Source organism: Cervus elaphus, chromosome 20 (assembly GCF_910594005.1).
Source record: "Cervus elaphus chromosome 20, mCerEla1.1, whole genome shotgun sequence".
NCBI classification, from domain to species: domain Eukaryota; kingdom Metazoa; phylum Chordata; class Mammalia; order Artiodactyla; family Cervidae; genus Cervus; species Cervus elaphus.
Genome location: NC_057834.1, coordinates 81228427 through 81255370, shown reverse-complemented (window position 1 = coordinate 81255370; position 26944 = coordinate 81228427). Strand labels below are relative to the sequence as shown.

Sequence of the window (26944 nt, the reverse complement as noted above, 5' to 3'; positions counted from 1 at the left end):
CCATCTAACCAAATTACTGAGCACTTGCAGTGCTGAGCGACTGTACTGGGTGCTGAGGACATAAAGATAAGTAGGTTCCCTGAAGCCCAGATGTTCAACATCCAATAGGAGAGACAGACTCGTTAACACAAATGTGTAAGTAATCAGTTAGCTCAGTGGATGCTGCACCATATGGAATCTAGAAAAATGGTACTGATGAACTTATCTGCAGGACAGAAATAGAGATGCAGACACAGAGAACAGACTTTGGACACAGCAAGGTAGGAAAGGAGAGAATGGGAGGAACTCAGAGAGTAGAATTGAAACATATATTAATACATTACCATGTGCAAAACAGATAGCCAGTGGGAAGTTGCTCTACAACACAGGGAGCTCAACCCAGTACTTTGTGACAACCTAGAGGGTGGGATGGGGTGGGGGAAGGTTCAAGAGGACATATATATATACTTATGGCTGATTCACATTGTTGTATGGCAGAAGCCAACACAATATTGTAAAGCAATTATCCTCCAATTAAATAATAAATTTTTTCAAAAGAAAAAAAAAATGTACTATGGAAGCAAGGGAGACAGATTCAGAAAGCCAGAGAAGGAATCCCATTACGTGTCCTAATACACAGAGTAGTAGATGCTACAGGGTTCTTGACAAGAAGCACTGAGGGAGGCATTTCTAAGAATAAGGTGGCATCTTAACTGTGCCTGAGAGCCACAGCCTCCAACAGGAACCTTCAGACCCCTGAGAACACGCCTGTGGAAGCCTTGTGGGCTTTAGCGTTAACCACCATCACTTCAGTGGCTCCATGCAGCTAATGTACTCATCCTGATGAGTCACAATGTCTTTTCACTTAATAAAATGAAAAGGGCATCTGAAAAGTTATGATAGCACCTTGAGAATAAGGCATGGAAACTCCTCCTTAGAACATACCCCTGGCCTCGATTTGTGAGAAACCCCGTACTGAAGAAAGAGGAGGTTGCTTTCTGGAAAACAGTGGTGGAAATACAGGGGCAGCAGGTCAAGTGCTTGGTAAATACCTGTGAGCCAAGCTCTGCCAGAGACATTTTCCTGCCTTCCAGGAGCTCAGTCCAGTGGAAGGGAGAAATGTGATGAGATAAGAGTAAAATATGAAGAGATAAGAGTAAAATATGAAGAGATAAAAATAAAACGTGTTAAGTGCTCAAATTGAAGTATGCACTGAGGGCTCTGGAACAGACAAAAGGAAACTGATGCAGCCCAATTACTCCAAGAGGCTTCAAGTAATTCTTCTAGCTGCTGGTTTCAATTAATATGGCCACTAAATGTTCAAGAAATGGTAATTGACACTAATATTAAACTAAGAAAACTAATTAAAGAAGATAAGCTTTGGGCAAGAAAAAAAAGGGCAAAGTACCAGATAATGTCATGGGGATTGCTCGTGGTGTTAAATTATTTACACTCCTGTATCCTTCCTGACGTTTTTCACTGAGGTAGATAATAGGGCTTCCCTGATGGTTCAGCAGTAAAAAATCTGCCTGCCAGTGAAGGAGACGTGGGTTCAATCCCTGGGGAGGTGAAGATTTCCGGGAAAAGGAAATGCAACCCATTGCAGTATTCTTGCCTGAAAAATCCTATGGAGAGAGGAGCCTGGCAGGCTATAGTTCATGGGGCAGCAAAAGAGTTGGACACGACAGAGCAACTGAACACACACTTAGAGAATAACTGCACTACTCCTGTTGCTAAGTCACTTCAGTCGTGTCCAACTCTGTGCAACCCCATCCCTGGGATTCTCCAGGCAAGAACACTGGAGTGGGTTGCCATTTCCTCCTCCAGCTGGTCTTCCTGACTCAGGGATCAAACCCATGTCTTCTGCATCTCTTGCATTGGCGGGAGGATTCTTTACTACTGAGTCACCTGGGAAGCTAGTATTAGTCAAATGTGATCAACTAATGATAGAATGATAGAAATACAGAAAAGAATATTAATGATACTTAGGTTAAAAAATTCTGGTATCACAAGGAAAATGCAAACGTGTAAGCTTTCTAAACTACATTTCTGAAGGCTCTTTCTTGCCCTGTTCTTCTCAATTTGTGGATTTTCCCTAGTTCTCCAGTAGGTGAAGGGTTTTAAACATAGGGCATACATATGATCATATTTTAAGGCAATCATATGACCAAGGGTAATTCCAACTTTAGCAAATCAACAGCCAAAAGAGTTGATGGAAGCTTGAAGTTTTGGAAAATAACAAAACAGAACAAATTATCGGCAATTCTTAACCTTGCTAGGATGGTAAACCCCCGAGGAACCAGTTAAGGTTTTTGACCTTTGCTTTGGAAAAATGCACGTATCAGTTTCAGCGATGGTACCTTGTTCCCATGAGCACAATTTTCTCAGTGAATATGCTAACCAGCTCAGACTGCTACTTCTTTTCAGCTTGTAAGGCCCTTACCCTACTCAAAAAGAGGTATGAAAGCTTGTTTTCTACTGCAGTGACCTCCAAAGTGGGGTGCAGACACACGGGGCAGGTATGCAAGACCGTCCACTGGGATAACAGTGGAGAAGACAGGGCTAGGGCTTCTAACTGTATTAACCAAGCAAAGAGAAGTTAAGATTTACAAGTTTCAGTGTATGAATTATACACCTAAGATACCCTCACGTGGTCAGAAAGTCAGATGCATGTATTTCGCTTAAGTACACGAGGCAATATGGGGGGACAGTGCAGGTTCCCAAAGCAGGTGGCGCCCTAACTGGGTTGCAGCACATTCCCACCACTTAGGGTTTATATGGGTCCACTTAAGCATTTGTTGGAGTATATTATCCACTTTAGTTAATCCTCGTAATATGAGCAAGGGAATAAAGATTCTTGCAAAACATCAGACTCCTTGTAAAACTAATGTAAATCTAAATTTACATCAAGAAAATGGGAGAGCTAACATTTCCCTAACACAACATTTGTCGGCCATGAGTTTAAAAAAAGATGAAATGAAAATCTGATCTGAAAAGAAGTTGGGAAATAAATAGATTTATCAAGAGAGTATTTAAAATGCTAACAAAATCTACTATTGTTACATGATGAACTTGGCCCTAAGTGTATATAATGTACCCTAAGACATTATATAATGATGATATATGACATATGATATGATAATCATACCATAAAGTCACTTCACCCAGCAGTGACTTTTTAACACCCTCATCAGTTGCACCCCTTAAAATGCTCATTTTACCTGTCTTATAGTATATATGGTTTTCAGTTCAGTTCAGTTGAGTCACTCAGTCGTGTCCAACTCTTTGCGACCCCATGGACTGCAGCACTCCAGGGCTCCCTGTCCATTACCAACTCCCAGAGCTTACTCAAACTCATGTCCATTGAGTCAGTTATATCATCCATCTCATCCTCTGTCGTCCCCTTCTCTTCCCACCTTCAATCTTTCCCAGCATCAGGGTCTTTCCAAATGAGTCAGTTCTTCACATCAGCTGGCCAAAGTATTGGAGTTTCAGCTTCAGCATCAGTTCTTTCAATGAATATTCAGAACTGATTTCCTTTAGGATTGACTGGTTGGATCTTGCAGTCCAAGGGACTCTCAAGAGTTTTACATACAATATATAAGTAAATATCCATTCAGAGAGAGTAGGTGTTCTTTTAACTGATGGGGATAAGTTATCAAAAATATTTGGGATGATTTCTCGAGTGTTTCAGAACAGCAGCCCCACCTGAGAGGTGGTTGCTCTTTTGTTATTCCAGCTGATGTTGAGAGAAATTGATGTCTATTCCTCTGGCTCCAACAAATAAATGGAAAATAACACTGACAGGCAACCCTTCTCCTATCATATTTATATAGATATCATGTGTCATGCAGCAGTACGAGAAAAATGTTTTTGCTAACTCACAACTAGTACCTCCTAGTCATAAAGGACAGGGCAGGGGAAGCAGGGTGAACCAGTTCCCAAATCTATCCTTCTTCCTGCATCCTCATCACAGTGAACAATACTACCAGGCTGCCTTCCAGAAACTGACATCTCTGTAGCTCATTTCCCAAATCTATCTTCTTCCTGCATCCTCATCACAGTGAACAGAACTACCAAGATGCCTTCCAGGAACTGACATCTGGGTAGCTCTCCAGGATCTGGTCCCACTGTCATTTCCCACCTCATCTTAATTGTGTACATAATTTTAAATGGACTACAATGAACCACATTCCTGGTTCTGCCCCTTAGGGACAACCACTTTTATTTGGGTTTTTGTTGTTGCTATTTACTTTAATATTTCTAAATAACATTATTCCATAATTTTTTTCTCTTTGGGATATTATCCATTTATAGCCTACTGAGGGAAATAAGGATATAGCTCTTATAGCTGCCCCCCACCAGGCAACATACACAGTTTACCTCCCCACTCATCTTCCCAACTAAGTTTTAATAAAAATTTTGGATAAATTAACATTCAGAATTTATGAAGTGAATATGCAAATACTCTTTAGAGTTGAGCCATCAGTACACACAGTACACTGTGATTTTACATTCTCACTTACAAAATTTTCTTTCTGGAGTTAATTGCCTTTTTCCTCATTTGCTTAGTTTTCCACATACCAACCAGGGCTTTAGCATCAAACGCTGATGAATCTGCCAGCTCCTTTTCAGTACAGTCAACCAAGCTGGGCATCCTGTCAATTCTCTTCTTCTCCAGAGATATCATTCCTGTAGCCCTCATCCTCCTATTCCAACTACATATATTTCAGTTGCTCAGTCGTGTCCGACTCTTTGCAATGCCATGGGCTAGGGCCCACCAGGCTCCTCTGTCCAAGGGATTCTCCAGGTAAGAATACTGGAATGGGTTGCCATTCCCTTCCCCAGCAGATCTTCCCAACCAAGGAATCTAACCCAGGTGTCCTGCATTGCAGGCAAAGTCTTTACTGTCTGAGCCACCAGAGAAACCCTCCAGCTACATGGGTTGCTTTCTAATCCCTTTTCAGGGGCCATCAGTCTGCAAATTCCCTTCGCCTCCTTCCCAAATTGGATTCCACATTTCCTGGATTCCATCTCCACCTCTTTCTTTACTCTCTCGTTTTTGTGGAGAGTGGCCTTCAATCCCTTCCTGTGTGAGGAAATCTGAGATCCCCCAGGACAGACACTGTTTGTTGCCATCCACTATCTATTCATTCCTCCCCTCTTCCTGATTTTGAGGGCAGAAATGCATGTGTAATTCAGTATTAGAGCTAGATTATTATTTCTACACCACGTCACCTGGGGCACCTCAAAAGTACTGATACCCCGCTTCTCCCCTCAGAGATTCTGGCCTGATTGGTGTGGATGCAGCCTGGGCATTGGGGCTTTTAAAAAGCTCCCCAAGTGATTCTAATGTGCACCCAGTTTGAACTCCTTACCTTAGAGATTACCTGTTCACATTTCTTCATTTCACAAACAAGGCAACTAATGTGCCCAGGGGTTGCAATTTGCCCCCAGCTATAAAAATCCAATTTAGAATAAGAATCAGATCCAAGAATCCCATAAGAATTCTTTTCCAGTGTTCCTTCTTGATCTCTAAGTTAGTATTTCTTAAAGAGCAATGGCCTATAAGATGGTCAGGAATGAAGGGAAAAAAATGGCATATTCAAATAAACTAATGTTTCCAACATAATTTCTCTTATTTAAAAGTGTGACAATTTGGCAGACCACAGCACCCTATGCAATACATTTAGGAGACTTCTAAATGGTCACATTATTGAAATGAGAAGGAAAAAACAAATAAAGACATGTAATGGAATGAACCCAGCATTTAATGTTGTCGAGGTACCTTTGTGCTTCAGATTCTCTAGAGCAAACACTGGGTTTCCACTCTGAACCCCCTCAGAGGGAACCATCTCCTGCTGCAGATTCCATGGCCACTTCTCAGGCCTCAGTTTGGTGGCTCAGCAGCACTTGATCCAGCTGACCACCTGGAACAACTTCATCTCTCCACTTCTAGGACACCCCACCATTTTAGTTTTCTCCCTCCCTTTACTGAGCTTCTCTGAGTCTCCTTTACTGGCTCCTCTTCCTTCTGACTTCCAGATGCCAGAGTGCCTCAGGACACACAGCCCACGGCTCTTCTACCCGCTCTTTCAGAAGAGCTCATGGAGTCCTGTGGCTTTAAATACTATCTACATGATGTGGACTTTCACATTCGCATCTCCAGCAAACGTCTCTCTCAAACAGACTCCCTTAGCCAACCTCTTCCTTGAAACTCCACCCACATGACTAAGAGGTTCCTCCTACCAACACTCCACCCTCTTCTTTGCACATGTGCTCACAGCCATGATTACACACATCCATCCAGATGTTTCAGCTGCAAACCCTCATTCTGTCAGTGGTCCTCCACATGGGCTGCACAGTCATCATCTGCGGATTTTTTAAAGGTTTCAGTGCCAAGACATTCAGATTTAATTGGTGACCAGGTATAAGCCAGGTGGAGCTAGTGGTGAAGAACCCATCTGCCAGTGCAGGAGACAAGGGATGCAGGTTCGATCCCTGGGTCGGGAACATCCCCTGGAGGCGGGTATGGCAACTCACTCCAGTATTCTTGCCTGGAGAATCCCATCCACAGAGGAGCCTAGCGGGCTACAGTCCATAGGGTCGCAAAGAGTCGGACACGAATGAAGCAGCTTAGCACACACACAGGTATACACTGGGCATGGAGATTTTGATAAGCTTTCCAGGAGATTCTAACATGCAGTAAAGTACAGGAACTTTTGCTTCAGAGTCACACTTTGATTTCTCCTCTTCTTCAATCCTCACACCTACTTGAACAAGTCTTCCTTCAAAACACAACGTGGAGTGGCTCCCTTCTCTCTACACCCCCTGCAGACTCCCTGGTCCCAGCATCATCATCCCTCACCAGAAAACTATGCCGGTTTCCCAATTTTCCACATAGTAGCCAGAGGAGTAATTCTAAAGGTGTAAGGCAGACATCACTCCTCTACCCTGTAGTGGCTTCCCCCTGCTCTCAGAATAAAATCCAGTCCTCTTGCCACGGCCTAAAAGTTCCCTGCCCATTCCTTCCCATGCCCTCTCTTCCCCTTCCTCACCACCCCACCTCACCTCCCTCCCGGCTCTGGGCATGTGCACTTGCCACTTCACCTACCCTACTCCCCTCAACTCGCCACACATTCAGATCCTCTCACCTTCACTTCTTAGCTCAAGTGACAGATCTTCAGAGTGGGCTCCTTGATCACTTTGTTAAAATAGGACTTCTCCACACCCTCTGTCATCACTTAATTTCCTTCATAATTGACTTTGAAATCTTTGTTTTGGTCTTCCTTACAAGAGAACTTCATGAAGACCCAGTCTTGCTTATGACTATTCCCAGCATACAGCAGACTATGTAACACATGATAGATGCTCAGTGAACATTTTTTGGAAAAAAGAAATGAGTCAGTGAAAAAAGATGACAATCCTAATTGTGTGAACTTTTCCTTGGCCAGCATCCATTAAGATCAAATAATAATAACAAAAATAAAATAACAACAAATAAAAAATATAATAGAAAATCTAAAATAATTGATACCAAAAATTAGATGTAAACTATACTGAAAATATCTTAGCCAAGATACATTAGAGGGTTTTAGGTAGTTTAGTTGCTTGGTTTGCTGATAAAAAACCTATTTTGTTTCAATTAATATTCCTGAAGTCCATCCAAAGAATGAATTATTCAATGAATTGTTATGAAAACTTGTGATGCACTGGGGAGAGAAAAAGCTAGAGTCCTCCCTCAAACCAAATGCAAAGGTAAAACTTAGGCACATTTGAAAAATAAAGTTGATAGAAGCATAAGATAGAATTTTTAAAAATATAATTTAACATGCCTAATTATGAGAAAGTTCAGAAGCCAATGAACATAACTTACAGATCTTAACACAAAAAGTTATGACTTTAAGAAATAAAAATACTGGGGGGGAAAATGTCTACATTATATTTAAACAGGCAAAAGCTTACTATCCATTACCTGTAGAGAGCTCCAAATTATTAATAATCAACTCAACATTTTTCCTGTTACATATAAAGGATTGGAACAGGCCAATGGTCATTTAACAACAAACTTACTAACAGTCACAATGGTTAAAATCTATCTTCAATTTTATTTATCAATAACACACACACACAAACCATCTATTGAAAGGAAATGTAAACAAGGACACTTGGCGGTAGAAGAGAATGAGATCAGAAGAGTATCTGTAATCTTGGAATTAAAACTCTATGGATTTATATTACAAGTGTTTAAATAACCAGTCAAAAACATGGTTACAAAAAACGTTCACTGCAAACCTCTTTGTAACTCTGTATTGACTTAAAGATGTCTATGACATACCATTAGATTTCTTCAAAGTTACAAAATAAACATGTTGAGATCTCATTTTTCCAAAAATGTGGACATTTATTGCTATATGTAGACATTTAAAAAGTCTAAAAGTGCATAAACCAGAAAAAAATTTTTTAGTAATCTCTGTGAAGTAGTATCATAGGTAATCTTAATTTTCTTCTTCAAGTTTTCCATATTTTCCTGATTTGGGGTGATTAACATGAATTCTCGAGTTATCATTCTGAGTTAAAATAAGCTATTTCACAGAGTCTAATAATACATATCAGATAATCCAATATTTCCCTGCCCTTAGTTTGTGAGCAGTGGATAGGAGGAGGAGAATCAGGGGAAGTAAATGCAGACTAAAATTCGGGGCTTCTACAGCAATGATCATGCTGACCCTACAGTGAATGTCCTAGAAAATCTGGCAGATGGAAGATTTTAGCCCAATCCCAAACTTCCACATGGATTTGTTTGTTTGTTTTTTCACTCAAGTTCCTACAATGAACTTATTTTCTCAAGATTTGCTAACCTCAGAAGAGAGAAAAAGAGAAAGATGTCCAGATAGCTCAGGCTCTAGGGTAGTTGGACCCCAATTAAAGTAAGTTTAAAAAAAAAAATCAAAGAAAGAAACTGTAGTTACCTTCTCGGGACAGCACTCAAAAATGACATGGTCATTCTAATTCTGAGAAATACCCGGAAAAGAGACTAGGGGCTTTTCGTTTTCCTCTAGAGTCACCCATAACAGATGAGCATGCTACAACTTTCAGGAATTTCCCTAAAGACAACTGTGCCACCAAGTTCCCATAAAATCATCTCCTATCATCACTTTGCTGCCTCAGGTCAGCAGGAAAGCAAAACTAGGGCTTGGCATTTTCAAAGTGCTCGTTCTGAACATGTGTTCTGAAAACATAGCCTGAAGAATCAGCTCTCCATGTCAGAGAGAAAAGCAAAGCAAAACTCCATTTCTAAGCAATACAGGATTCCAAATGCAGTAAAAGTTGGAAAAGATGACTGCAATTACACTATTGCCTACATTTTGCTTTCTCTAACATTTTCAGTAAGTGCTTGATATAACAGGGTCATGCTGATGACACTCCCTAAGGAGAAGGAACATTAAAGGAAGTAATAAAGTTATAACTAAAGTTATAATTGGGCTTCCTTGGTGGCTCAGAAGTAAAGAATCTGCCTGCCAATGCAGGAGGGTTCGATCCCTAGGTTCGATCCCGAGGGTTCGATCCCTAGGCTGGGAAGATGCCCTGGAGAAGGAAATGGCCAGTCACTCTAGAATTCTTGCCTGGGAAATCCTGTAGACAGAGGAATCTGTTAGGCTACAGTCCATGGAGTCACAAAGAGTCGGACACAACGACTAAACAGAAACAACAACAAAGTTATAATTTATCATTTTTCCTCTAACAATGGGATAAGTTTACCTTATCTTTGGACAAGCCCACCTCAGTGCCAGTTGAGGAGACCCTAGATTCATGCTATCTCTAGCAACTCCCTCTAGTTGCTATAGGTGATAGGATTTTTTTTTTTTAAGCCCACCCTTTAAACTGTGGGTCTTCTGGAATTATACCAAGGACAATTTTCCAGAGTCTTTAGCCTCACTAGTCACCAACTCTTATCTGATAAATGTTTTAGGCTAAAATCACTAGATGTATTCAAGGGGAGATAACAAAACACAAGCTTCAAAGGAGAAAAAAGGAAGCAGTCTTCCCAACTGAGGAGGAATAAATATCTATGGGCAACATATCTGCAAGGTTCTCCTCACCCAGGGAAAAGGAGGTGGGGCCCAAGCTCAGAACAGAGTAAAAGCTCAGCTGGAGGCAGGATGGGGAAAGTGGGAAGAAAAAACCCTGGATGACTGCCAAAGCAAACAAATAGGTAAACAAACCAAAACATGGCTTTACACATTTGGTACTGAGAAGAATATGGCAGTGTGATAGAGAAAATGAAGTCTGGAAATAAAATTACTTTTCTCTATGAAACTCAGAACACATGATGTGAGAAGTCAACTGAAGGGTGAGCTCATTCTTAGGAACAGACACATGGGGCTTAGACTCCAAGCCTCAGCTAAAGAGAACAGCCCAGTCTCAAAGAAGATTCCACTTTTAACTTTCAGAGCCGAAAGGGTTTTCTTTGGCCACTAGAAAAATTGTAGCCACAAGAACCGACCTGTTTTTCCACTAAGTTTCAAGAACTAACTTATCAAGAACTAGGTTTCACTTCACGGATAGAGACCTAGTCAAAGAGATTAGCTGTCATATATGATCAGCCCTGACTTTCAGTTCTGTATTCTCTGCCACTTTGTACATTACTTGTCTCCCCATTCTTCCCACTTGCTTCATTAAGACATTTCACATGTATCATCTTACTGTTAAAAACACTTTTGATGTGCCCCTCCTTGGGAGAAAGGGAGGAGCATGTGGCCTCCTCAAACACTTCATCGGGATTTACCAGATTTTATGTGCAGGAGAAATTTGCACTATTATGATGGCCTCTGCAAGAAAATTGTCAGGAGATGTGTGGGAAATGTGCCTGTTTTTAAAGGGTCCAAACCACAGGGCCTGATTTATGGCAGGTTTACTAATGTAGGCTTCCCCAGTGGCTCAGCAGGTAAAGAATCCATATGCAATGCAGGAGATGCAGAAGACTCGGGTTCAATCCCTGGGGTGAGAAGATCTCCCCCACCTTCCCAGGATAAAATGGCAACCCACTCCAGTATTCTTGCCTGAAAAATCCCATGGACAGAGGAGCCTGGCAGGCCACAGTCCAAAGGCTGACAAAGAATTGGACATGACTGGGCGAATGAGCACAATACTAAAGTAGAAACGAGAGTTCACAGTAATGCGAGTTTAACTTCGCTTAAAGTGTGAAGAGGAAGATGAGCTAAGACCTCGATCAGAAGGAGATACCAGGTTCCCCCAAACTTGTGCTGTGTGGTTAGTGCGTCACAGAGATGATGAGCATCTCTGTGGACACACACTTCTGACGAGTGAAGTTCATACCCCACCTCTGCAAGAACCATATAGTTAATCCCCTTAACATAACACATCAGAATTTGCATCCTAACATCCATAAGACAACCTTTCCTACCTCTTTCTTACTGACTGCACCCTCCATTCTGTTTGAGATGAAACAAAATCCTCTGTGCCACTGGTACGGCACAACCGGATGTGTGTATATTTCAAATTAGAATCCCTTCAAAACCTATTTATGTGCGCACCCAAGTGTGTGTTCTCTAAGAATGGGAGTTTCTGAAGATATTCACTGGACATGATAAAACCATTTAATTCCTGAAGGAAATATGCTAAGAAAAAAACTAAAGTGAACTTAAGAAATAAAGATTATACACAACATACCCATCATAAGCACAAGTCTGTTCATCAGCCCAAGCAAAAGATAGTAAATAAGCCCAGGATCAACTTGCTCCCTATGTTTACAACAGGGATTTTACGGCTATGGTAGATGGAAGCAGTGTTTAATTTCTATCCATCTGCTTTATTAAAAACAAACACTCAGCATTAAGAGAGTTTATAAATTACATGTGTGCATACGAAGTTGCTTTAGCTGTTTCCAACCATTTGTGAACCTGTGGACTGTAGCCCACCAGACTCCTCTGTCCATGGGGATTCTTCTCAAGGATACTGGAGTGGGTTGCCATGCCCTCCTCCAGAGGATCCTCCCAACCCAGGGAACAAACCTACCATTTTCTGCATTGGCAGGCCAGTTCTTAACCACTAGTACCACCTCAGAAGCTCAATTATTTCGGAAGCTCAAGCATACTCAATTATTTCGATATGACATTCACAGGTATCAAGTTGTCAAGAAAAGCTGCACCAAAATTTTGTCATCTACTTCAAAATTTGTCCGTAAAAGTCTAAAAAAATACATACCAGAGTTACTTGGAATTAGGTAAATACTTATCTGGGCAGCGACCAGAGATGAAGTAAATCCTCCCCACGATTTCTGCTTTCCTTGCTACCATTAAGTTCATTTGTAATAATATGGAGAGCGCCACGCAGGACAGTCAGGAATGTCTCCGCACTATTTTAAGAAAATTTAACGACCTACCACTGAATTTGTTTTGCGATCATTAAAAGGGGAGCGAAGGCCTGTTTGCCCGCGCCTCCCAGGCTCAGCTGCACGGCTGGGTGGTTGGAGCTCTGACCAAGAAGGTGGGGCCCCCTGGCAGAGCCCCGGGTCTGAACTGTACGCCTTTTCATACAGGCAGAGGAACTGGGGTTAACCACACTATAACCCTCCCACCTGAGGAAAAGGCCTGTTTGTTCCGGAAGGCAAAGCCCAGCCTGGTTTAACTAACTGCAAGCAGTTACTATAAGCAAGGCAGCAAGAAAGCTCTAGTCTAGAACAGGAAAGTCATCTACTTGATGAGTATTTCTTCAGAGTCCAGTATCTAGAAAGACACAGATCAGGCGCCTTCTGACGGTTAACCTGAAAACACCTGATCTTTCCTCTGGCTTCCTGGCCTGGGGAAACGGATAGGGCTGCCCGCCCATGCCTGCGCCTTCAAAACTTTCCATTTCGGCGTTGCATTTCGGCTTTGCGGGACCGCCTCCCCTGAAGTCATACCCCTCCTAGGGGGCCCCCTCCTCTTAGCCCCTCTCTCTCACTCTTCCACCAGCCGTCCGGTGCGCGCGGACCCGGGTCGGAGAGCAGGCACACCGAGTCGCGGGGTCGCTCGGGCGGCGCCGGCGGCTGGGTCACCAGGCTGGTGGGCGTACGCCTGGAGGAGAGGGGCGCGTGGCCAGGCGTCCGGCGCCGCCGCGAGTCCCCACCTCCGCCTGGTCTCCAAGCTCCCGGCTGGAGCACGTCCGGAGAGCGTTTCAACTTGGTGTCCTGGAGCACTTTTTCCGCGCTAGCCGGCCTCTCCGAGCCCCCGGGCGCAGATGCGCGCGCCAGGAGACCCAAGGAGGAGAGCAGCCCGGGGAGGGGGTGGCTGGGGACCCCTCGAAGAGCGACCGCAGGATGGAGGGGGGCGCCCCACGGCGATCGCCCCTAGGGTACTGACCTGCACTGGGGCCCCTGGGACGGACCTGAGGCCCTGCTCCACGCCGGCAGGTCCAGCGCCTCCACGTCGCGAGCCATGGTGCTGCCCCGAGCGGCGGGAGAAGGCGGCCTCCTGAGTGGCTGCCGGGCGGTAGTGCGGAGAAGCACCTTCAAAAGCGGCGCGGGCGGTGAACGCTGGGCAGACGCCGCGCCCTCCACACCGCCCCCGAGCGGCCGGGCTGCGCACTCCCTGCCCTCCGGGGCGCCTGACTCTATCCTTCCTTGATTTCTGCATTCTTTTGATTCTGACATCCGTCCTTTGACCATTTTAAAAGTCATTTGTATTTTGATGCGTTCAAGACACGGGACACTTTCAATGAATGCCAAGCCCAGGGCTCAGCACTGAGGACCCCCGGTTAAGACCACATGCTGCAGCCACTGATGCTCTACCCTCCCAGAGCTTCTAAGGAGGACGCCTGTTGGAAACGGGACATGGATCTTGGAAAGGAAGGTCACGGTCACTTACCCAAATGCCACTTTCAGCTGAGGGTTATGTTGACTTGAAAGTCCCAACCGGCCAATAGCTTCTTTTCCAAGGGGCCCTATTCTTGTTAGTAGCCGCAGAAGCGGCAAGGTCCGAGAGGTCCAGGCTGTTCGAATTAGTAACTCTTTAAAAGATCTTTGGGTTTAACTTGGGCAAAGAATATTCTACCAATATGCATCTCCAGATAGAAGCAGTTGGAAGTAAGTAACATATATAAAGGGTCTCTCGGGTGACTCAGTGGTAAAGAATCTGCCTGCAGTGCAGGAGAGGCAGGTTTGATCCCTGGATGGGGAAGATCCCCTGGAGAAGGAAATGGTAACCTACTCCAGTATTCTTGCCTGGAAATCCCATGGACAGAGGAGCCTGATGGTTACAGTCCATAGGGTTGCAGAGTCAGACACAACTGCAGTGACTGAACACACATAATGTATATAGAAGGATACCTAATTGACCCCCTTGTCCACGGAAAGAAGAGAACAGGCCTCAAAAGTTGGGAGTTAAGTTTTGCTTGAGAACTTTACTGAGGACAATAGTCCAGGAAACAGCCCATCAGATAGCTCTGAGGAGCTGAGGCATATGTGTATGCTCAGTCACTCGGTCGTGTCTGACTAATAGCATGACCAAAAGCTGGGTCTGGCTGCTCACAGCTCAAAAGCCAATGAACAGGCCAGGATGGTGGAAAGTTTGCTTTTTTTCCGATGCTGTGTTGGGTGGGGAAGGGAACATCCGTCCCAAGGCCAGCTTCCCCATCTCCACATGATCAGGGGCAAGAGCTTTTCCAGACAGAGTGAAAGGGGTTACAGGCAAAAACAGTTCACTCAGTTCTGATAGTCATCTTGAAATTGGTCGTCAGTGGTCTGACCAACATCACCTTGATTGTTTTAGGTACAGTTAATCTTCAGTTCCAGGGTGGGTTTGTTTTTACTTCTTTGAGGCCAGTTCTCGGAATTGTGGCAGCTTATGTCATGTCTAGTCTGGTCACCATATAGGCAACTTCTTCCACCTGGTAGGAGTTTCAGTATCTATAAGACAGCTCACAGGCTATGGCTCAGAATATTATCTATAGCCCTTGAGAAGGAACTAAAGGTCCCCAACTATGCTTAATGGCTACATTATTATTATTTGGGTCTCCTTAGGACTGTGCTTCCTTTCAATAGGAGGTAGGGGAAGAGCCAGAATGTGCATGAATTTTTTGCTGGGGTGGGTGAACATCCAAAGATCACTGCTAATCACAAAGAACAAACAAGTTAATGATCTTAGTGCTTTTATATGTATGATAAGAATCTGGGATCACTGACATTTTCCCTTAGATATGTATCTTAACTATCTGGGTGTATCCAAGCCCAGAAAGCTATTTTTCATCATCCTGAATTCCCCTCAAGGTACACTGTCCATGGCTTGATCCTTGTAGAACTGAAATGGCAGGCAACACTGTTTCTTTACATCCAAAAGTCACTTTCAATAGGCCATTGGGCAAAAGCCGTAGTTTAGAGCCTGTTTCATTAGAGGTGCCCACTGGGTATAGACAGACTTGGAAGATCCTGTTTGTGTATTCACAGTCCCTGCAGGTGGGTGCAGCAGTGGTGTGGTTCCTTTTTAGAAGAAAAGGAGAGGAAGTGTTGCAGCACTGTTCTTGTGGGAAGGACATGGACGCTGGTCTAAGGAGGCAGACTGTAGCTTGGTTGGAGAGTGTTGGAGGAAGTTTGTGTTTTAAGTAAGAAATATTATATTTATACAGATATATATCTATATACACAATTTTTATGCTAAAGAATTTTTAAGCCTTTTTAATTACTAACAAAAGCTACTATAGGCAGCCTGGATGGGAGAGGAGTTTGGGGAATGGATATGTATATGTATGGCTGAGTCCCTTCGCTATTCACCTGAAGCCATCACTTGTTAATCGGCTATACCCCAATACAAAATAAAAAGATTTAAAACAAACATATAAAGCCACTATAAAGAGACAACCCTTCACTTCAAGATTTTAGGACTCCACTAGGAACTACAGTCCCTTTAGAAGAGGACCGTAAACTGGGATAACATTTTTTTATATCAGCAAATTGATATAAACAGACTCTGATTCAGTGGGTCTGTCTGGAATAGAATTTGAGGGTTTGCATTTCTAACTAGAAGATGCTGCTGATACTGCTGGTCCGCCCATCACTCTTTTAAGTAGCAAGTTTCTAGGAAATGTTTAAACTGAGTGTTTGAGGGAATTGGGGATGGACAAGAGGCAGGCAGTGTGAGATTGAAGGATAGTTGGGAGTCAGATGGCTGAATGCTGTAAATGTCACACATGTTAAGATATAAATTATTGTTTCTAGGCACACCAAATCTTGACCATTCTAAATTAGAAAATTAATTCACAGTTGGCATTATGTTTTTCACTTTCAAAAAGGCACTTTGTTTATGGTAAAGATCTTGGCTCATTTCTCACTGTGCAGTAATAGTCATTGTTTTGTGCTAGTTTGTTCCTTTCAAATGTCTGCATTCTGTTCTGTATTTGACAGTACAAAAAGTTCTGTGCCCTGATTCAAATTTATAATGACCAATAAACAAATAACAGAAGACTGTTGCTCAATAACGTACTCTAACATAGAAGTTTAAATGTACAAAACTTTCTCTTGAATTTCTCTAGCAGGTTGCCTTCATGTATACCTATGGCTGATTCATGTTGGGGTTTGACAGAAAACAGAAAAATTCTGTAAAGCAATTATCCTTCAATAAAAAGTAATAAATTAAAAATATATATACCTTTAAACAAACAAAAACAACTTTCACTGACATTTACACTGGTAAAAGGGATTTAAGTAGTCTAGAAAACATGAGGTAGGCTAATAGTTAAAATTTTCTGGAATAGACAAGAACAATATTCAGTGAAGTTTATGTGGCAGAAACAATAAAATAGTGGGGAAAGTTGGCACTTTTTATTTACTTTTCACATCCTTTCCAGTTTTTGTTAATGTGCAGATAGTTTGTACATATGCTAGGTATCAATTCCTTGCCAGTTTTAGACATTATATTTTCTTCCAGTCTTCACCTATCTTTTAACTTTGTCCATGGTGTTCCTCCTTGGATGGAAGTTAACTTTGATCTTCTGAAACCAAGATTAGAATTTTTTTTTATTTTACAATATTGTGGTGACTTTCGCCGTACATCAAATATTAATCCTTATGGCTTGTGGTTTTACAATCTTAAGAGTTCTTTCTCTACCCATAGGTCACAAATATTCTTCTGCATTTTCTACAGCATTTTAGTTTTATCATATGAAAGTCCATTGTACTTCAAATTGGCATCTAGTGAGAGGGAAGAAGGCAGCTAGGGTTTTCTACATGACCAAGTCAGTTTTCAACAAGCTATCTTATGAATCAAGGGTTGGATAACTTTTTCAGTAAAGGGCCAGATAGTCAATATTTGAGGCTTTAAAGGGTATGCTACTGTCTCTGTGGCAACTACTAAATTTTTCCCTTTTAAGGTGAAGGCAGTCACAGACAATACATAAACAAAAGGGCCACTGCGTCCACATGTCACGGAATATTCTTAATTTTTAAAAAATAAGATTTTATTTTTCAGAGCAGAGAATCCCATTTACTCCCTGCCCTCTCAGAGGCACAGCATTCCCTACTAGCAACATCACACACTGGAGTGGTACACTGGTGAACTTGTGGTGACACATCTTCACCCCAAGCCCATGCTTTATGTTAGGATTCACTCTTTTTGAATTGTGTTATCTCTGGGTTTTCACAAAAGTAGAATGACATGTATCCATCATTACCATTTCATACAGAATAGTTTCACTACCTGCTCTAGACTGAATGTTTGTGTTCCCCTAAACATCATATGTTCATTCCTAATGCCCAGTGTGATGGCATGTGGAGATGAAACCCTTGGGACATGATTATTAGGTCCTAATGGTTGAGCTCTCATGAATGGGATCAGTATCCTTATAAAAAAAGCTTTCAGAGAGCTCCTTTGCCCCCTCAGCCATTTGAGGACACAGCAAAAACAACCAACCAAAAAAGCTGTCTGTGAACCTGAAAGCAGGCTCGGGAACCGAATCTGTCAGCATCTTTTTTTTTTCATCCAAGAGTTTAGTCTTTTATTTATTTTTTTGAATTTAGAATTATTTTTTTATTTATTTTTTTCCCATTTATTTTTATAAGTTGGAGGCTAGTTACAATATTGTAGTGGGTTTTGCCATACATTGACATGAATCAGCCATGGATTTACATGTATTCCCCATCCCGATTCCCCCTCCCACCTCCCTCCTCACCCCATTCCTCTGGGTCTTCCCAGTGCACCAGCCCTGAGCACTTGTCTCATGCATCCAAGCTGGGCTGGTGATCTGTTTCACCCTGGATAATATACATGTTTCGATGCTGGTCTCTCGAAACATCCCACCCTCGCCTTCTCCCACAGAGTGCAAAAGTCTGTTTTATACATCTGAGTCTTTTTCTGTTTTGCAGATAGGGTTATCGTTACCATCTTTCTAAATTCCATATATATGCATTAGTATATTGTATTGGTCTTTATCTTTCTGGCTTACTTCACTCTGTATAATGGGCTCCAGTTTCATCCATCTCATTAGAACTGACTCAAATGAATTATTTTTAATGGCTGAGTAATATTCCATTGTATATATGTACCACAGCTTCCTTATCCATTCGTCTGCTGATGGGCATCTAGGTTGCTCCCATGTCCTGGCTATTATAAACAGTGCTGTGATGAACATTGGGGTGCATGTGTCTCTTTCAGATCTGGTTTCCTGGGTGTGTATGTCCAGAAGTGGGATTGCTGGGTCATAGGGCAGTTCTATTTCCAGTTTTTTAAGGAATCTCCACACTGTTCTCCATAGTGGCTGTACTAGTTTGCATTCCCACCAACAGTGTAAGAGGGTTCCCTTTTCTCCACACCCTCTCCACAGCATTTATTGCTTGTAGAGTTTTGGATAGCAGCCATCCTGACTGGCATGTAATGGTACCTCATTGTGGTTCTGATTTGCATTTCTCTGATAATGAGTGATGTGGAGCATCTTTTCATGTGTTTGTTAGCCATCTGTATGTCTTCTTTGGAGAAATGTCTGTTTAGTTCTTTGGTCCATTTTTTGATTGGGTCATTTATTTTTCTGGAATTGAGCTGCAGGAGTTGCTTGTATATTTTTGAGACTAATCCTTTGTCTGTTGCTTCATTTGCTATTATTTTATCCCATTCTGAAGGCTGTCTTTTCACCTTGCGTATAGTTTTCTTTGTTGTGCAAAAGCTTTTAAGTTTAATTAGGTCCCATTTGTTTATTTTTGCTTTTATTTCCAATATTCTGGGAGGTGGGTCATAGAGGATCCTGCTGTGATTTATGTCAGAGAGTGTTTTGCCTATGTTCTCCTCTAGGAGTTTTATAGTTTCTGGTCTTACATTTAGATCTTTAGTTCATTTTGAGTTTATTTTTGTGTATGGTGTTAGAAAGTGTTCTAGTTTCATTCTTTTACAAGTGGTTAACCAGTTTTCCCAGCACCACTTGTTAAAGAGGTTGTCTTTTTTCCATTGTATATCCTTGCCTGCTTTGTCGAAGATAAGGTGTCTGTAGGTATGTGAATTTATCTCTGGGCTTTCTATTTTGTTCCATTGATCTATATGTCTGTCTTTGTACCAGTACCATACTGTCTTGATGACTGTGGCTTTGTAGTAGAGCCTGAAGTCAGGCAGGTTGACTCCTCCAGTTCCATTCTTCTTTTCTGTCAGCATCTTGATCTTGGACTGCCTGGTCTCCAGAACTGTGAGAAATAAACTTCTGTTGCTTATGAGGTGAGGTGAATTCACTCAGCCGTGTCTGACTCTTTGTGACCCCATGAACTAAAGTCTACCAGGCTCCTTAGTCCATGGGATTTTCCAGGCTATAAACCACCATAAAAATGGTATTCTATCATAGCAGCCCAAAAGGATAAAGAAACTGCTGTAATAATCCTCTGTGCTCTGCCAATTTATTCTTCTCCTGCCACCCTCTAGCAGCCACTGATATTTTTACTATCCCCATAGTTTTGCCTTCTCCAGAATGTTGTGTATTTGGAATCACACAGTATGTAGCCTTTTCAGATTGGCGTCATTCACTTAGGAATATGCACTTAAGGTTCCTCCATGTCATTTCAGGACTTAGTAGCTTATTTCAACACTGAGTGATAGTTTATTACTGAATGTAGCACAGTTTATGTATACATTTACCTACTTAAGGACGTCTTGATTGCTTCCAAGTTTTGGCAGTTATGAATAAAGTTGCTCTATCTACGTGCAGGTTTTTTGGTGGACAAAAGTTTTCAGCACATTTTGATCAATACTAAGGAGCATAATTGCTGGGTTATATGGTAAGACTAGTTTTATAATAAAGTGTCAAAATTTTCTTCCAGAGCAGCTGTACCATATTACATTCCCACTGGAAACAAATGAGAGTTCCTGTTGCTACACAGCTCACCAGCACTTGGTGTTGTCAAGGGTTTACATTTTGGCCATTCTGCTAGGTATACAGTTGCCGGGGTCCAGCCCCAGCAGGATCCAGGGGAACCCTCAGGATGAACGGCGTCGGCGAGAGAGAGACACGTAGGACCGGCCTTGATAGGGCCAAGTCTGCTAGGGGGAGAGGGAGAGAGAGAGAGAGAGAGAGAGAGAAAGAGAGAAAGAGACCAGACCAGGAATATGCAGCAGAGTCTGGCAGTTGCTTTATTTTTCACCGTAGCCTTTATACCCTAAGTTGGTACATTTCTAAGGGGCAGATAAGCATACAGACTTAGTTTAACATTACATCAGCTTGTCCTTCACAAAACCAGGTGTGCTCTGTATATTTTTGTTTATGAGAGTCTTTTCCATAGATTTTTTTGTACATTATCTTCTGGCCTTGAGGTTAGCAGAAAACAGAAAATTGGCAGTCTCATGGTACAGCAAGTCGCAACATAATAGAAATACAATCCTGTTAACATAAAAGTCAGTCTTTTTGCAGAAATTCTCAGCTAAATTTATCTAAAAAGCTTAACACACAAAGACTCTGTGACTCTGGTGAGGCAGCCCCTGTTTAGCGCTCTTGGTTAAAATTAACAATTATCTTATTGTTTTTACACTAGGGCTAAGCTCTTACCTACTAGATCTTTAACTATATTAACAATAGTGTCCACTGCACAACCTCAGCACATTAACATCAATCAAACGTTGATCTAATAACCACTTTTAAAACAATATGTTTTGTATTTTCTAATAGGGCTTCCTCACCCCCCAAAGGGCTCTGTGCCTATTAGGGCCTTTTTAATGGTTAATCTCTATGTATAATATCTTTTGGCTTTCAGGCCTGTTGAAAATTTATGGCTTGCACCTGGTGCAACGTTAAGCACCTTCAGTAGCCGACACTGTCTTTTTTGTGGTTAATCTATTTTCTATTAGGTGTCATCTCCAAGGGAACTAGATAGGATTACATTTTTACAGAACAGAAATGCAAAGGATTGCAAAAACAGCAGATATGGCACAAAACAGGCTCTTAGTCCAAAAGTTAATTAGCTGCAAGAAGTCGCCATCTAATCTCTATCTAAACTATTTTCTATTAGGCACATTTGTGGCTATAATATTTGTGGAGCTTTTCTCACCCCGCGAAGGGGCCTATGCTTAATAGTTTCTTTTGTTAGCGTACTGTACTTAGGATGTTTAGAACAATCATGAGCATTTTGTGCAATGAGAGCACACATTTATCAAACAAGCCAGAATGCCAGCAAAAGGGTTTGAACTGAAGCATTTCCTTCATCCCTGGCCCCTTCATAGGGTACCAGCGTCCAGGGGATTTATTAATTAGCTTTTAAGTTGGTCTTTATTTAGTGAAAGAGGAGCAGGAGAGCTCTCGGCAGGCAACACAAGAATCTGCAGCAGGGCAAATAAGAACAGCAGAAAAGGGGGGAGGATATAGGGTAGGGTAGAGGCCGAGGCCAACCTGGAGGGTCCCTTATCCTAGATGGCCTTGCCTGTCAGGTATTTTCCTCATGACCTCGTCATGGATGGGGTCCCGGACGGCCTTGCCTGCCTGGTATTTTCTTCATGACCTCGTCACGGGAGGGACCCCCCATAACGGCTCCCGGCATACAGTGGTCTCACTGTTGTTTTCATTTGCCATTTCCTACAGGCATATGATGCTGAGCACATTTTTGTATACTTACTTGCCATCTGTTTATCTTCTTTAGAGAGATGCCTACTAAGGTCTTTGGCCCATTTTTCAGTCAAGTTTTTTGTTTTTTTAGTGTTGACTTTGAAGAATTCTTTGTATATTTTGTAAAGAAGTCCCTTATCACGTGTCATTTGCAAACATTTTCTCCAAGTCTTTGGTTTATCTTCTCATTCTTTTGATGGTGTCTTTTGTAAAGCAGAAATTCTTACTTTAATTAAACCTAACATCAATTTTTCCTTTCATGGAGTGTACCTTTGATGTTATATTTAGAAAGTTGTTGCCAAACCCAAGGTCATCCAGACTTTTCTCCTATTTTTTTTTTTCAGGAATCTTACAATTTTACATTTTACATATACAACTATGATCCATTTTGAGTTAATTTTTGTGACAGATGTAAAGTCTATGTCAAGGTTCATTTTCTTGTATGTAAATATCCAGTTGTTCCATTTGTGAAAAAGACTGTCTTTGCTCAACTGTATTGCCTTTGCTCCTTGTCAAAGATTGGTTGACTACATTGATGTGGGTCTATTCTTGGCCTGTAAGAAGAAACAGACAATCCAATAGGCCTACGTCTATTAAAGAAATTGAATCAATAATTAATAATCTTCTGAAGCAGAAAGACCCATCCAGATGGGTTCACTGGTAAATTCTACCAAACATTTAAGGAAGAAATTATACCAGTTCTCTATAATCTCTTCCAGAAGACAGAAGCAAAGATCATACTTCCTAACATATTCATGAAGCTAGCATTACCCTGATAACAACAAAAAAAGATAAAGACATTACAAACAAAAAAGCTACACACCAATATCTCTCATGAACATAGATGCAAAATTCTCAACAAAAAAAGATTAGCAAATTGAATGCAACAATATATAAAAATAATCAAACACCACAACCAACTGGGATTTATTCCAGGTATGCAAAGTTAGTTCAACACTCTAAACTCAAACTAATATAATTCATCATATCAGTAAGCTCAAAAAAAAATCACAATAATATCAATAGATGCAAATAATTCATTTGACAAAATCCAATACTCATTCATGATTTTAAAAATTGTCGGCAAACTAGGAACAGAGAGAAATATCTTCAACTCGATTAAGAACATCTGTGAAAAATCTACAGCCCATATCCTACCTAACAGTGAGAAACTTAGAAGCTTTCCAGCTAAGACCATAAGGATGATTACTAAAAATTAGGCCTTGGACTTTATCACGGATTCCTGACAATAAGAAATCTTGAACAATCAAGAGAAAGATGTGAAGGTGCCAAGTCATTGGCTGTATTTTCACAGGAGGAACATAGTGACTTCAGGGCAAAGCAAAACCTCAGAGTAGTAAGTCAGCGGTCTCACATTTCCACTGAAATATTACTGCCAATCCAAAAACTTCTCAAGGGGTAAAAAGAAGTATCTGTCAGATAATGAACACAATCTCAAGACTCAATGCATTCTAGCAAATTCCAAAAATGATTGTGACACAAATATTAGAACAAAGAAAAAAAATTAACCTATAGATTAGATTTCTAGTTTTTTAAAGCCACAGGTACTACAAAATAGCTTATATTCATTGCAGAATCTCACATTTTGACACCAAGAGTCATTATTATGAATGTTATTGTGTTAAACAATAAGATTTCAGAGTCTCGAGGTTAAAATAAAAAAATAATCAATTTCCTTGGAAAAAAAGAGCTTGCTTTCAGAAAACCTTTATTGCACATCACATCATTGAATTAATTTGTTTGAATAAATAGCACACAAAACAAAGACTTATGTTGTGAAAATCCCTGAAGCTTCTAATCAGCAGTCTGCAAGGAGTGGAGACTTTGGTTTTGTGTCTTTTTAAGGCATACATTTCCCATTTATTTTTAAATTTTGAACATAATTGTTTTCCAAAACATTTTTCATGTCCGTTATAGAACTTCTCCCCATGAAACCGCGATTAGTGACCCTGAGACGCTACTCTTTTCTGTGAGAATGAATGTTCCCCCAAGGGACCTGGTGCATCATGCACTTTTCACAAGGCTGTGCAAGTACCAATAAATCGATCCTTGTGGGACTGAATATGCATTTGGTATGCACTTTAATTTTCACAGATTTATAGAATACTCTTTCAAGTTTGTCCTTTAATACTATAGGAAAGGAGAAAACCTATACTTGAGTACAAAAAAAATCTGATCTTCTCCAGAAATCAAGAGTATCAAATAACAGTTGTCCTTCAGAACCAAATATGTGACTGTTAGCTGGTGACTTTTTTCTTTCTCATTCTTTCTTTTGAAAGTTAAAGTCACTCAGTCATGTCCAACTCTTGCCACCCCATGGACTATAGCCCACCAGGCTCCTCTGTCCTTGGAATTTTCCAGGCAAGAATACTGAACTGGGTTGCCATTTCCTACTCTAGGGCATCTTCCCCACCCAGGGATCAAACCCAGGTCTGCACTACAGGCAGATTCTTTACCATCTGAGCCACCAATGATTACTGGATAGAGAGCAACCTTCCCGTCTCTCAGATGACCACTGAGAATGGTCCAGGCCAGGGTTAGTGACTTGGCTGACATCAGACCAGGAACTGTTTCTACTGATGACACAGTCAGCATAGTCAAAATAACTGGAAGCGAGAGTAAAGAAAAGTATGGAAAACATATTCTAAAACTATGGCAAAACAAACAGGACAAGAATCCAAAAGTTTCCCTCATCAAAGTGGGTTTTTTTAAAATAAACCTAGCACAAAGCTATAGACATTAAATATTGCTTTAAAAATATAAACACAGTTCTTGATGAATTATAGTCATCAATTTGCTCAAAATAGTAGTCTTCAGACATACTACAACTGATAATACCCATTTTTATCTCCCAACTCATTTACATAATATATCCCCTCCAGAGCACAGATTAGCCTAACAGCTACTTTTTACAACAGCAGAATATAGATACTGGAGTGTCTTCTTCTAATCGGTACTTTCCAGAATTAGGCAGATCTTTGCACTCTGATATAAATAAACGAAGTTCAGTCTCAGGAAAGCCATCTTGTTGGTAATGCTATATAGAAAGAAAGGAAAAAAAGTTTTCATTAGTAAGTCCCCTGACAACAGCTTTATTTCAAATTCAGAGTGGATCATTTGGCTACAGGGGTGGGATGCATGCTAAGTCGCTTCAGTCGTGTCCAATTCTGTGCAACCCTATGGTCAGGCTCCTCTGTCCATGGGTTTCTCCATGGAATACTGGAGTGGATTGTCATGCCCTCCTCCAGAGGATCGTCCCAACCCAGGGATCGAACTTGCATCTCTTACATCTACCTGCATTGGCAGGCAGGTTCTTTACCACTAGTGACACCTGAGAAATCTACAGGGGTGGGTTAGGTAGGGATTTTTCTAAAGGGATAGTTCACTCGCTTCCACGTATTTTCATGGCAATGGAGCCTCTAGAATCACTCTTAGGCTTGGCTAAGGAAAAGTGGGTCTAAGATTCTGCAGTGCCCTCCTGGGCTCTCTTTCATGGGTCTGAGTCAACCTGAAATGGACATGTTGAATCTGAATCTGAGACCTCCTTCCAGGGAAAATCCAGCCTGCACATGCTTTTGGAGTCTCTCTTCCAGATGGACAGATTTATATAAGGGCCTAATATTTATTTCAGTTTGGGGATCTAAGATCCCGAGAACGGGCCCTGGGACAGAAAGAATCAGAAAGGACTCGTCCATGTGACAAGTGCCCCAAGTCCGTGGAAAGAGGTTAACATCTAAACTAAGAGTCCTAGGCTTGTGTCAAGAGCTGTCCATTCATGTTACTCTTTGAGACCTCAGATATCACTACCCTTGAATAACATATAGCTTTCCTTTTTTTTTTTTTTTATTCTTTTTCGTTTCTTTTTTTTTTTTCTTCATTTATTTTTATTAGTTGGAGGCTAATTACTTTACAATATTGTAGTGGTTTTTGCCATACATTGACATGAATCAGCCATGGATTTACATGTGTCCCCCATCCCGATACCCCCTCCCACCTCCCTCCCCATCCCATCCCTCTGGGTCTTCCCAGTGAACCAGCCCCGAGCACTTGTCTCATGCATCCAACCTGGGCTGGAGATGTTTCACTCTTGATAGCATACTTGTTCCAATGCTATTCTCTCAGAACATCCCACCCTCGCCTTCTCCCACAGAGTCCCAAGGTCTGTTCTGTACATCTGTGTCTCTTTTTTTGTTTTGCATATAGGGTTATCATTACCATCTTTTTAAATTCCATATATATGCATTAGTATACTATATTGGTCTTTATCTTTCTGGCTTACTTCACTCTGTATAATGGGCTCCAGTTTCACCCATCTCATTAGAACTGATTCAAATGAATTATTTTTAATGGCTGAATAATATTCCATTGTGTATATGTACCACAGCTTCCTTATCCATTCGTCTGCTGATGGGCATCTAGGTTGCTCCCATGTCCTGGCTATTATAAACAGGGCTGCGATGAACACGGGTGCACGTGTCTCTTTCAGATCTGGTTTCCTCAGTGTGTATGTCCAGAAGTGGGATTGCTGGGTCATAGGGCAGTTCTATTTCCAGTTTTTTAAGGAATCTCCACACTGTTCTCCATAGTGGCTGTACTAGTTTGCATTCCCACCAACAGTGTAAGAGGGTTCCCTTTTCTCCACACCCACTCCAGCATTTATCGCTTGTAGAGTTTTGGATAGCAGCCATCCTGACTGGCATGTAATGGTACCTCATTGTGGTTCTGATTTGCATTTCTCTGATAATGAGCGATGTGGAGCATCTTTTCATGTGTTTGTTAGCCATCTGTATGTCTTCTTTGGAGAAATGTCTTTGGCCCATTTTTTGATTGGGTCATTTATTTTCTGGAATTGAGCTGCAGGAGTTGCTTGTATATTTTTGAGACTAAT

The 26944-nt window shown here is 41.5% G+C and overlaps 2 protein-coding genes across 11 annotated transcripts in view; both read right to left on the bottom strand.

Moving 5' to 3' along the window:
- Window positions 1-13475, bottom strand: part of MCOLN2 (mucolipin TRP cation channel 2) — a 61072-nt gene extending 47597 nt beyond the window's left edge. Inside the window, exon 1 of one of the 5 annotated variants that reach the window (XM_043878044.1) lies at window positions 13344-13475. In XM_043878044.1, coding sequence (XP_043733979.1) covers window positions 13344-13420 — 77 coding nt within the window. In that variant the 5' untranslated portion in view covers window positions 13421-13475. The other 4 variants (XM_043878048.1, XM_043878046.1, XM_043878045.1 and 1 more) reach the window with 4 other exon arrangements.
- Window positions 13476-22368: 8893 nt separating this feature from the next.
- MCOLN3 (mucolipin TRP cation channel 3) overlaps window positions 22369-26944 on the bottom strand; it is a 42075-nt gene continuing 37499 nt past the window's right edge. For all 6 annotated transcript variants that reach the window (XM_043878370.1, XM_043878375.1, XM_043878376.1 and 3 more), the window contains one exon: window positions 22369-25093. In XM_043878370.1, coding sequence (XP_043734305.1) covers window positions 24959-25093 — 135 coding nt within the window. In that variant the 3' untranslated portion in view covers window positions 22369-24958. The remainder of the gene's footprint in view (window positions 25094-26944) is intronic.